The sequence below is a fragment of the Aegilops tauschii genome, chromosome 2, assembly GCF_002575655.3.
Source record: "Aegilops tauschii subsp. strangulata cultivar AL8/78 chromosome 2, Aet v6.0, whole genome shotgun sequence".
Lineage (NCBI taxonomy): Eukaryota > Viridiplantae > Streptophyta > Magnoliopsida > Poales > Poaceae > Aegilops > Aegilops tauschii.
The window spans coordinates 645961516-645975191 of NC_053036.3; the positions used below are offsets into that span (position 1 = coordinate 645961516).

Consider the following 13676-nt stretch of genomic DNA (forward strand, 5'->3'; position numbering starts at 1 on the left):
AGTTTCCTTGTCGTCCCCGATAAAGTGAGAGGGCACGTCGGCAGCGCATTAAATGTGTTTGTCCTACGGTGCCAGAGATAAACTCGACTACTGTACAACTTTCCACCTCCTGTATGCCACTGTGGCAGCCCCTTTGACTATAAAAGGAGGCCGCGGCGTACTGAGAGAGGATTCGGACTTTTTGGACCCTGCATGCTTTGAAGCTAGTCCAAGAACACCAGATAAACACAAAACGGCAGGAGTAGGGTATTACGCATCACTTGCGGCCCGAACCTGGATAAATTCCCCGTGTTGATCTTCTAAACCCGCTCTTTCCACAGCCCCGCGCCCACCAACCGTAGAAGGGATTCCCCGGGATCCCATAGGTGTCGTTTCCACCGACAACTAGAGATATTCCTGCTTGTAATGATAGAGATGATCTAGAGAAATTACTACACAAGTATAAAGAAAAATCTCTGAATGCTAGAATGAAATGTGATCCTAAGTTTGCTACTTCACCTATTTTTATTGATGATAAGGATTATGAATTCTCTGTCGACCCAGAGTTAATTACTTTGGTTGAATCTGATCCTTTCCATGGTTATGAAACTGAAACTGTTGTGGCACATCTTACTAAGTTCAATGATATAGCCACCCTTTTTACTCATGATGAGAAAACTCACTACTACTTTATTCTCAAATTATTTCCTTTCTCATTAAAGGGTGATGCTAAAGCTTGGTACAATACTCTTGCACCTGGTTGTGTGCGTAGTCCCCAGGATATGATTTATTACTTCTCTGAAAAATATTTTCCTGCTCATAAGAAACAAGCTGCCTTACAGGAAATATTTAACTTTGTTCAAACTAAAGAAGAGAGTCTCCCACAAGCTTGGGGGAGGTTTTGCCAGTTACTCAATGCTTTGTGTGATCATCCTCTTAAGAAAAATGAAATACTTGATATCTTCTATAATGGACTAACCGATGCTTCTAGGGACTTCCTAGATAGTTGTGCTGGTTGTGTTTTCAGGGAACGAACTGTTTGACAAGCTGAAGAATTATTGAATAATATATTGAAAAATTATGATAATTGGACTATTCCTGAACCCACTCCGAAGAAGAGGGGTATATTATATCTCAGTCCTGAAGATATGCAAGAGGCAAAGAAATCTATGAAGGAAAAGATATTAAAGTTGAGGATGTTAAAATTTTACCCCTTATTGAAGAAATACATGGGCTTAATACACCACCGCTGCCTAAGGTGGTAGAGGTAATTTCTCTTATGAAGTTCAATGATAATGACAATCCTCACAATATGCATCCTAGTCAATGCCTTTATGAGTTTGAAAACTATATTAGAAAACAAGATCATTTCAATGCAAATGTTATGAAACAATTGAAATATATTCTGATATGATTGCTCGCTTGAGGGACTTGTTATTTAGAATATCAAATGATGTTAGAGGTGTTGGAAAACAAGCTTCTATAGTTCAATCTCAATTAGAACATGTTGCTAAATCTCAAAGAGAATTACTTGATGAAATGAATCATAATATACATGACTTTGCTGTTAGAGTTGCAACTAGAGGAGGTAAAATGACTCAGGAACCACTTTATCCCGAGGGACAGCCTAAAAGAATTGAACAAGATTTACAAAGAGTTAACACTGATGCACCTAGTCCTTCTAAAAATAAAAAGAAAAAGAAAAATGATAGGACTTCGCATACTTCTAGTAGAAAAACCTCCTGATAATGATAATGAAACTTCTATCACTGATGCTGAAACTCAATCTAGTAATGAACACTCACCTAGTGATAATGAAAAAGATAATGATGAGGTTCATGAAGACACTCAACTAAATGATAAAGAACCAGACAATGATGTTGAGATAGAACCACCTGTTGATCTTGATAATCCACAACCTAAGAATAAAAGATATGATAAAAAAGTCTTCATTGCTAGAAAACACGGTAAAGAAAGAGAACCATGGGATCAATAACCTATGCCTTTTCCACCCAAGTCAACTAAAAAGAAAGATGATGAAGAATTTGAACGCTTTGCTGAAATGCTGAGGCCAGTCTTTTTGCGTACTCGCTTGACTGATATCCTTAAAATGCCTCCTTATGCAAAGTATATGAAAGACATCATCACAAATAAGAGAAAAATACCGGAAGATGAAATCTCCACTATGCTTGCTAATTATACTTTTAAGGATGGAGTACCTAAAAAACTTGGAGATCCGGGGATACCAACTATACCTTGCTCTATCAAAAAGAATTATGTGACAACTGCTTTGTGTGACTTAGGAGCTGGTGTTAGTGTTATGCCTTTCTCTTTATATAAAAGACTTGATTTGAATAAACTCACACCTACTAAAATATCTTTGCAAATGGCTGACAATCAACTGCCATACCTATCGGTATCTGTGAGGATGTGCCCATTGTTGTTGCTAATGTTACTATTTTGACTGACTTTGTTATACTTGAGATGCCCGAGGACGACAACATGTCGATTATCCTTGGTAGACCCTACTTGAATACTGCAGGGGCTGTTATTGATTGCAATAAAAGCAAGGTCGCTTTTCATATCAATGGTAATGAGCATATGGTGCACTTTTCAAAGAAACAATTCCAAGTGAATGGTATTAATGTTATTGAAAAATCTCCGACAATCACTATTGGAAGTTTTCAAATACCTCTACCTACTGCCAAAAGAAATATGAAATGCTTATTGTTGGGGAAATGCATATCCCCATTGAGGTAACTTAGTGATTTACGAAAGTTCTTTGGTTTCATGCTAATCGAAAGTGGTTGTTAATAAGACCTGATCAACCTTATTAATGGATCATTTTTTAACGGTATGAAGCTGATGAATTTAGTAAGCACTACTTTCTGTCCCTACTTTTAGTTTTCTATTTTTATTAGTTAAATAAAATAAGATGCCATGTTTTGTCTGTTTTCTGAATTTCCCGTGCAATAAAAAATGACCCAAAAATAAAAGTTCTCAGAATGCCCTGGAAATTTTATATGATTTTTTCCTGAATATTTCTGAATTTCTGGTGCAAATAATACCAGAGGGAGGTGCACCAGGTGGGCACAACCCACCTGGGCGCGCCAGGACCCCTAGGCGCGCCCTGGTGGGTTGTGGTCCCCACATGGGCCCCCTCACTTATCTCTTCATCCCACATCATCACTTACCTCCAGAAAAAAATCTCCATTGCTCTCTCTCCCGTGTTCTTGAGCTCAAACCCGCGGATTTCGATCTCTTTTCTCGAAGCTCCGTTTCCAAAACTGTTTTGGGGGATTGTTGCTTGGTATGTGACTTCACCATTTGTCCAATTAGTTTTTGCCTTAGTGGTTTATATTTTGAATAATTATCTACTCTTGGTGCTGCTGTAGATGTGCTTGCATGTTGAATTCTTAGTGTTCTAAGTAGTTTGAATGCTTGCTACGGCTTCTATGCATCCCTATGAGTAGTTGCTATCAATTTTATAAAGTTTTGTTGACAAATTTTTGTCACCCCAAAAATTTTATTTTCAGAAAATTGTACGCGGACATGATGAACCTATTTGGAAGGAGTTCTTCGAGGAGACGATCCTCGAGGGCATCTTCTAGTGACAGTTCTGCTCGTCGTTCTTATGTTGAACCAAGTGAAAGTTCCACGCGAGATGCCGCCACCAAAACATGCTTATGGCCTTGCGATGAGTATATGGTGCGTGTGGGCATTTGAGATAAGTGTGAACAAGGCCGGCCTCGGTCCCTACCTTTCAGATAAGTGTGAACAACGCCAACTTCTCACTTAATCTTTTGTCAAAGGATTTAAATATTTTCCACGTGAGTCTAGGGTGTCGTTTATGCTTTATGATAGACCTTTTACCATCTCACTAGAGAATTTTGCTTATCACCGCAAGCTTCCATTTTGGGGTTCGCTTGACGAACCACCAAAGGTTGAGTTCGAAACATTCTTGACAAGTCTTTGTTACGGTGAAAGGAGGGGAGTGACACAAGCTAGAATAAAGAGCATTCATTTTCCCGCAATTCAGTACTTTGCATTATTCAACGGGAAATGTATAGTACGCAAACAAGACTATAGTACGCTCTGTGCTCCAGACTTGAGCCTCATATGCACTGCTCTCACTGGTGAAAGGAATTATAACCTTGGTGCAATTGTTGCACGCAGACTTCAGCATAACGCTAACAGTGGCTGGTTCTATGGTGGATTTATGCCACACGTTTAGCACGAGGGCTTGGTGTTTCACCTTTGCCCTTTCATCCTGTCCTACCCACGCAGTATTTGCATTTTGACGCCTTAAAGGATCATAAAATCCTTAAAGGAAAGATTCATGACTTCGCTTACAACTTGTTGTTTAACCAAACACCTGTTGTGCACACATATTTGCCTGCGCCTGCTCTTTTTGACTATCACAACAAGGGGAGATATTTTGTTCTTGAGAGCGAGGCCCGAGCTCACAACGCAGCAGTAGTGGCAGCACGGCAGGCTGAGGCATCCGCACCAAGAGCCTCCGTGAGCTACCACGCCGACTACTACACTCCAGGCTACTGATCGACCACCAAGTTAGGCCAAAAGCCTAAGCTTGGGGGAGTACGTGTTTCCACCGATTTTACATTCATGTTCACTTATTTCATTTGTCGGTGTCCATACTTTTTCATTGTATCATCCATGCTTAGATTTATTTTTCTTGCTTTCTTCTTGTGTGTTTGAAAAACCTTAGAAAAACCAAAAAAAATTAGTTGTAGCTAGTTTACTTTCTATGCATCCTTAGTAGTAATATTCAAAAGAAAACCCAAAAATATTTCCTTGTTCTTCTTTTGCTTGTTGGGAGCTTTCCCGTGTAAATAGTTTTTCTCGTTTTGCTTTTCTCTTTTATTTGCTTGTTCAAGAAAATCAAAAACTCCAAAAATATTCCAGTGTGTTTTTGTGAACTTCTTTTCTTTTTATCCGAGTCTTACCGAGGAGAAGACCACGATGAAAATGTTGAGTGGCTCTCGCATGAATAATGGTTGAACTAATAAAGAGCACATTTTACCTTGTCTTCTCCTGTTGAATAAAATGTTTGCAGATTCCAGCTTAGTCCACGGCACTCTTGCACTATTATTATTTTCATATCGTTCAGTCGTGTAAGTGAAAGGCAATAATGACGACATTCGATGAACTGGCCGTGGAAGAGAGAAACTGGTATGAACTCGACTTGTTCTGTTTGTGTAAATATGTTTAACCTAGTATCCACGATTCAGTCCATTATGATTAAACATGTTTGCAATGAAAATTAGAGATTATAGTTTCTCATGCCATGCATAAGTAGCTGGGAGTTGATAATGATTTATCTTGGATATCAACATTGCGTTAAAATGATTATGATGTAGTATGATGATATGGTATCCTCCTCTGAATGTTCGAGTGGCTTGACTTGGCACATGTTCATGCATATAGTTGAATCAAAACCAACATAGCCTCTATGATATTTTTGTTCATGGTGTTCATATCCTACTCATGCTAGTGTCCAATGTTACTTATGCATAATGCATGGTTATGATCGTTGTTGCTCTCTAGCTGGCCGCTTCTCAATCTAATTGCTAGCCTTCGCCTGTACTAAGAGGGAATTCTGCTTGTACATCAAAAACCTTGAACCCAGAAGTTATTCCAGATAAGTCCACCATACCTACCCATATGCGGTATTACCTTGCCGTCCTAAGTAAATTTGCATGTGCCACCTCTAAAAACTTCTAAAAATATTCGTTTTGTGTGCCTGGATCATTCATGGAACGACAGGAGGTAGTCGGTATCTTCCATGCTAAGCGGGTTATTCTCAGGTGGAGTGTTTATTCACTCGCCATCGCACGAGAAAAGGGCGGTATTTGGGATGCCTAGTCCCAAACTGCAAAATACAAAAAGAGTTAATCACTCGAATAATCAAACAAAAACTCCCAATGGAGTCAAAATCTTTACTTTTTATCGCTTGGGAACCGCCACTAGCTTGTTTAGCATGGGAGATATTGATAACTGATAGTCGTGAAGTAAATGAGAAGGGTGCATGTCCCAAAATTATCATTTACCTCTGTTTTAAAAATCAAGCTCTGGCACCTCTGCAAATCACTACTTCCCTCTACGAAGGGACTATCTATTTACTTTTATGTTGTGTCACCACCTTCTGAAACAAGCGCCAGAAACTGAGGGAGCACAGCTGTCATGATTTATGCATTGTGTGTAGCTAATGTTGGGTGCATCATGACTGGATCTTTTCTACCATGAATTACAATGTTTAGTCGCTGCTTGAACTTTGGAGGTGCTCTGCATTTATGTTTTGCGGTCTCAGAAAGGGCTGGCAAGATACCACTATTGCCATATTATATCATGGTTGTTTTGACAACGTGTTACCGTTTGAGATATCTTATTATTGCTCGCTAGCTGATTATGTCATTGATATGAGTCATTATAATCTTTAAGACTTATTGACGACATGGTTAGTTATAATGGCTGAAAACCTGGGTGTTGTTTAAGCTTATTTATGCAAACAAGATCAAAAGAGTTCGTAAAAGTTTTTCTTTTTCACTTTCAGTTTATCAACTGAATTGCTTGAGGACAAGCAAAGGTTTAAGCTTGGGGAGTTGATACCACTCCAACGTATCTACTTTTCCTAACACTTTTCCTCTTGTTTTGGACTCTAATTTGCATGATTTGAATGAAACTAACCCCGGACTGACGTGTTTTCAGCAGAATTACCATGGTGTTGTTTTTGTGCAGAAATAAAAGTTCTCGGAATGGAACGAAACTTTGCAAGGAATGTTTATACAATAAAAGAGAATTTCTGGAGCCAAGACCTGCCAGAGAGGGGCACCTGGGTGGGCACGACCCACCAGGGCGCGCCCCCTCTCCTGGCGCGCCCAGGTGGGTTGCCCTCACCTGGTGGCCCCGCAGACCCAGATTCCGACGCTATAAAATCACATTATTCCAGAAAAAAATCAGGGTGAAAGAATTATCGCGATCCACGAGACGGAGCCGCCGCCAAGCCCTGTTCTTCCTCGGGAGGGCAGATCTGGAGTCCGTTTGGGGCTCCAGAGAGGGGGGTCTTCGTTCTTCGTCATCACCAACCCTTCACCATCGCCAATTCCATGATGCTCCCCACCGGGAGCGAGTAATTCCTTCATAGGCTCGCTGGTCGGTGAGGAGTTGAATGAGATTCATCATGTAATCGAGTTAGTTTTGTTAGTGCTTGATCCCTAGTATACACTATGTTCTAAGATTGATGTTCCTATGACTTTGCCATGCTTAATGCTTGTCACTTTGGGCCCGCGTGCCATGATTTTAGATCTGAATCGTTTATGTTATCATCATTATATCCATGTTCTAGATCCGATCTTGCAAGTTATAGTCACCTACTACGTGTTATGATCCGGCAACCCCGGAGTGACAACAACGGGGCCCACTCCCGGTGATGACCGTAGTTTGAGGAGTTCATGTATTCACAATGTGTTAATGCTTTGTTCCGGTTCTCTGTTAAAAGGAGGCCTTAATATCCCTAAGTTTCCAATAAGGACGCCGCTGCCACGGGAGGGTAGGACAAAAGATGTCATGCAAGTTCTTTTAATAAAGCATGTATGACTATTTACGGAATACATGCCTACATTATATCGATGAACTGGAGCTAGTGCCAAATCGCCCTAGGTTATAACTGTCACATGATGAATATCATCCAACAAGTCACCGATCCAATGCCTACGAACTTTTTCATATTGTTTCTGCTAAGTTAATACTACTATCATCACTGTAACGCTTGCTACAAAATTACTGTTATCACTGTTACTATTACTATTGCTGTTGTCACTACTACCAAAACTACCAAACTATTTTGCTACTGATCACTTTGCTGCAGATAATTAATCTCTAGGTGTGGTTGAATTGACAGCTCCGCTGCTAATACCTTCAAATATTCTTTGGCTTCCCTTGTGTCAAATCTATAAATTTGGGTTGAATACTCTACCCTCGAAAACTGTTGCGATCCCCTATACTTGTGGGTTATCATGCAACAGCAAGCACAAACTGATGCTAACATCAGAGCAAGCCAGCAGAATGGCAGCAGAGGAAAAGAACCTGCCCAAGCAGGACCAAGTGGAGGGAAGAGGAAGGCTCCTAAAAAGCAGAATTTGCAAGGCAAGAAAAAAGCAAAGAAGTGAACCTGCTTGACAAGTGTACTGGTCATTTTATTTTAGTTTTGGTCAAAACTGGAGATTTTACCCTTTTGGTTTTAGTACTGGTCATGTGCTTTTGGTTCAGGTCAAAACTGCTTATTATGGCCTCTTGGTTTAAATACTGGTGTTATGTACTGTTCATTTACTGAAATTTGAGTTATGTTTCAAGTACTGGTTTGATGTCAATTGCTAGTGGAACTGGATAGTTTTGTGAACTGTAACTACAAAGTGTGCTCCATTTGTCTACTGTTGTCAAGTGCAAGTCGATGTTGTTCTTAAATTATCACAAAAAACTGATGTTAAGTGGAAGTAGATAGTTCTCTGAAATTATCACAGAAATTGGACTAGACACAGTTCTGAAATTATCAAAAAACAAAACTGCTGTCAAATACCAATTTTCCACTACTTGCATGCTGTGAAGTTTAGAAATTGAGTACAAAGCCCATACATCACAGAAATTCGAGTACAATCTGTGAAGTTCTACAACCTACTAACATGATTAAGCCATAAAATGCACAGTTGTGCATTGCAGCTCTCTCCATCTTTTCACATATTGCCCTCATTGCTTAATTTTCTTCATTCTTCTCCTGAACTTGCTGCTTGAGTACAACCTCTGCTCCATTTCTCTGTTCCTGTTGGCCATAAGAATTCATCCTCCTCATTGCATCCCTTAATCAATCATCACTTGTCCAAGAAATGGGGAGCACAGATCATCATGTCATGCAAAATACGCACAGCCTTCAGTCTGAATCAACAAATCATACAATCAAAATCATCAAAGAAAAAGAAATCTCAAATGGGAGGAACAGAGCAAGATACAGTAACTTACAATTCCTAGCACGCAACAGTAGTATCTTTCAGGATTTTCGTGGCTCCAAGATATCCAGCGAGGAGGCTTTTTTGGTGGCACGCAGTAGCATTGCCTCGCCGGCTGGTACGCCATCAGGTTCCCCCGGGCACCGGCAACCTAGCTACTGCCCTGCGACGGCGGCCTCTGCCTGAGTACGCAGCTGGAGGAGGAGGCCATCGTCGATTGCTCAGCCGCCGCTGGCTCCGCCGCCGCCCGCCAACCCTCCTCGAGTAGCTGGCTCCGCCGCCCACTGGCAGAGCCACGACAAGGCCGAATGGGCCGTGGCCCGGCCAGCTTTTTGTAGTTTAATCACTATTTTTTTTACTTTTGGGCCTTGGAACAGCAGCCCATGGGTTGTTTCCTTCTGTTTGGCCCACCCAGCCCGCCCAACATTGGGCTTGAAGCTCCGCCACTGGCTACACCCGCCGCTACTTAACGGGGCAGCGACAGTCAAACTTGTGTCTGATTAAAACCATAATCAGTGCCATGTCAGCAATCCTGGTGCACAAATGAGCTATTAGCATAAATCAACCAGGATTAGCTGGGATTGGAGAGGACAGGGTGAAGAATTCAAGGATTCAGAGGTGAAGGTCGTTTTCAGACTTTGAGAGGACGATTGGTTTGATGTCAAAAGTTGGCATGCCAATATTTGGCAAATGCCAAATATTGGCTAGTGATTGGTTGACTACCAACTTTTTTTCTCAACCTCACAAAAAATTGTCAACATTTGGCAAATTTTGATTTTGCCAAATTTTGGCTCGCCAAATATTGACAATGCCAATTGTTGGTATCAAACTAATTATGCTCTCAAGTACGAGATCAAGGTTTTTCCCCGACTTTTCTCAAAATAAAACCATGCGCGAGAGCGGGACATTGAACGCCAGACCTCGCGCTTATTTGCTAGAAGCCAACTTGCTGCATCCGTCTCCCGATGTGTTTAGCTAGGTTTAGGTGTCCTTTCGAGTTTTCACATGCATGCTGGCATCGATTGATGGAATCGACGGCCGGCCGGACCGGCGGAGCTTAGCTAGATGCCGATCCACTGATGGCTGCTACCTACAATGGACGACGAAACACAATTTGGATGGATTGGCTCGCGCCTCACTCAGCAGCTTAAACAAGTGGAGTACCTATGAACTGATTAACATCTACCTCTTTCAATTAAGTAGCAGTAGGTACATCGCTGCATCGACCTCCCTTGTTCGATCAAATGGAATCTCATCAAGTAGCAGCTGCATCAGGCCGATGTATTTCAGCCCATTTGGGAGTGTCGGTGTGTCAGCTTTATAGGCACGGGCACGCTGCAAGGCATGCATGGAAAAGTCCGATGTGCAACGTGCGTCCGTACGTGACTTTATGCACGTTTCCTTGATCCCAGCATGCAGGCACCAGCTTTCCATGCATGCATGATAAGATACTCTTACTTTCACCATCGAGCTAGCTAGCCAGTGGCCGGCCACCTCTCGTGTCGTGTGGTCTCCTCACCCGTCTCCATCCTCTCCTAGACTATCTTTTTACACTGTCACACATGTGCTTCCTACTTGTAGACATGTGTAACATACCTACATGTGTGACAGTGGTTCTTCAGCGAGTATAGTCCGGTCCCGAACTTGATACATAGCCAAAGAACCTGTGAAAATGAATAAATCTGACCTTTTTTATAACTTTAACACAAAATGACCTCAATTTTTAAAAAAATAAAAAAAAACCCATTTGCATGACATGACGCCCCGGGCTAGAGGCAATGACGCCTCTAGCCCGGGGCGTCATGCAAATGGGCCCTAGTATGGCGCCCTGGGCTAGGGCGTCATGTTATCTAGCATGGTGCTCTAGCCCTGAAAGTCAAAAATGGGCCAGTTTATGAAAAAACGAGGTTCATTTTGTGTAGTTTTAGAAAAGGGCTAGAGTTGTTCATTTTCAGCAAGAACCCCGGCCGGAATCATGGCATATTCGCCAATTTCTTCAATCAGATCGATGCCTACGTGGCTCATCTTTTTTTTTCTCCAAACAAGTGTGAAGGCGTGCCCTCTCCCACTTGCAATGCAATGACTGTGTAGTTTGACCAGCGTACATATGTACGAGTTGGGACAAAAACCACTGTATATCATGAGATTTCAGTACAGAGTGGAGAATATTATCATTTAACAAAGGACTTTAGCAACCTTCTTGAGAGACGCGTGCCAATCTAGATTACTACAACGAATATATTGGCATGTTAAGTGTCGGCTGCATCAACTGGTCAAGCAGGGAGAGTTCAGATTTTAGTATGTCGTGGAGAATATGAAAATTATCTTTAAAGACACGTACCAGCCCACATATCAATACTCCTTCCATTCCATAATGTAGTGTATATACATTTTTTGAAAAATCAAACCTCACAAACTTTGACCAAGCTTTTGGAGAAAAACATTTACATCTAGAATGATCAGCATATCCCATTAAATTCATCATTATAAGAGTAGTTTCACATTTTATATACTTGGTTTTGTAGATATAAATAGTTCCTCTATAAACTTGGTCAAAGCATGTAAAGTTTGACTTTTAAAAAAATCTATATGCACTACATTATCAAACGGTGGGAGTACAATATATGCAGTGGCATATATAAGTTGTTCAGAAATGAAGAACAGACTTAAAAATTACACCATCGCAATATTCAATATTGCTTTTCGACGTTGCCGACAGCTAGCAAAAATGCTACAAACACGTTTTTTTATCCTGAATTGTTTGCATTTAACAAATTTGAATCTTCAACACACTAGAGCAGAGCCATCTTTAAAGAAAGGAAAGGAAGCCCAACTATTATGTCCTACGTACATCTCATTGTCATGCTTATCTTTGACTTCCTTTGAGTATTCTTGGTGTGAAATACTTTCAAAAACAGTTTAGTTTGTGAAATACTTTTCCTCTGAGATCAAATTTGTCAATTTTGCCATCTTTGACTCCCTTTCTGTATTCTTGGTGTGATCCATGCTAGGATTATTTGGACAAGTATCTCCACTTGGTTGTGTCCCGTTTAGCTTATAAATAACGGCCAATTCGCTAGACTTGAGCAAGCCACACGCCTAGCCTTAGCTAGCTAGCTTACTCCACACTGTGTCCACACCCACCGCACTTCACCAACTATGGCGATGGCGAGCAGCAGCAACGGTGCCGGCACGGTGGTTCTGGCCTTCGTGACCGTCGCCGTGCTGGTCTCCCCGGCCCTGTCCGCCCCTCTGGACGGCGCCGGCTTCCACTCGGCGACGTGCCCGCAGCTGGAGAGCATCGTGCTGTCCTCCGTGCAGGCGGCGCTCCAGCGCGAGGTGGCGCTCGCCGCCGGCCTCCTCCGCATCTTCTTCCACGACTGCTTTCCGCAGGGCTGCGACGCGTCCGTGTACCTCAAGGGCAGCGGCACGGAGCAGGCCATGCTGCCCAACGCCACGCTGCAGCCGCGGGCGCTGCAGCTGGTCGAGGACATCCGCGCCAAGGTGCACGCGGCGTGCGGCGCCACCGTGTCCTGCGCAGACATCTCGGCGCTCGCCACCCGCGACGCCGTCGTGCTCTCCGGCGGGCCCAACTACACCGTGCCCCAGGGCCAGTTCGACAGCCTCGCCCCGGCGTCACAGAACGCCGTCAACGCCCTCCCGTCGCCGGCCACCTTCAGCGTCTCCGCCCTCGCGCGCGCTTTCAGCGCCAAGGGCCTCCGCGACCTGGCCGACCTGGTGGCGCTCTCCGGCGCCCACACCGTCGGCAGGACGGGCTGCCAGTTCTTCCGCGACCGGGCTCAGCGCATGGACGACGCCTTCTCCCGGAGGCTGGCGGCCAACTGCAGCGCGGCCCCGAGCCGGCTGCAGAACCTGGACGTGGTGACGCCGGATCTGTTCGACAACGGCTACTACAAGGCGCTGGTGAACAGCCAGGGCGTGTTCACCTCCGACATGGCGCTCATCAAGGACCGCACCACGGCACCCATCGTCAGGCAGTTCGCGCAGAGCAAGGACGCCTTCTTCGCGCAGTTCGCCAAGTCCATGGCCAAGCTCGCCGCCGCGCCGAGGCCCGGCGGGAACGTGGGCGAGATCCGCCGCAGCTGCTTCAGCCCCAACGCCCCGCGCGCCATCGACACCGTCGTCGACGCCGGTGACGAGGAGGGATTCGCTGCTTCTGTCTGATCCGTCGATTAGTGTGTGTGCGTTTGCTGGCCGTCCGCTAGATAGCATGCACGTGCATGGCTTCGTGTATCTCAGCTGTTAATCTCTGCTCGCGTGTGTTGTTGCTGCTTTGGCTCTGTAGTGTGTAATAAGAGACTTCATCAGTAGTCGCTCAGTCACTGAGTGCTTGCTTGCTCAAGGTCAACATTTCAATGAAATTTCACCCGACGAGTGCCGAAATATTTGTAACCTCAAATTTTTGGACCAGATTCAAACTAGTTTCAAATCAATTTCAAATTAGGACAAGATTCACTAAAATAAGCAGGTTTAAATAGATGAAAATTCGAAACAGTTCCTGATATTTCGCATACTTCTACGAGGTCCAAACTTTTCTCTACGAGTGTGGCTAGGTCTCAGTGGACTGAGACTTAACAAAGTCTCAATCAAGTGACATAGTAGCTTGTAAGAAAGAAAAAGAAAAAACTAAAAGAAATTTTTGCATGAATTTCCATG

The 13676-nt window shown here is 43.3% G+C and overlaps 1 protein-coding gene across 1 annotated transcript; it reads left to right on the forward strand.

The window, feature by feature from the left end:
* Positions 1-12061: 12061 nt before the first annotated feature.
* On the forward strand, positions 12062-13403 carry LOC109760182 (cationic peroxidase SPC4). Its single transcript, XM_020319012.4, has one exon. The coding sequence runs from the start codon at positions 12159-12161 to the stop codon at positions 13182-13184; it is 1026 nt and encodes a 341-aa protein (XP_020174601.1). The 5' UTR covers positions 12062-12158; the 3' UTR covers positions 13185-13403.
* Positions 13404-13676: the final 273 nt, after the last annotated feature.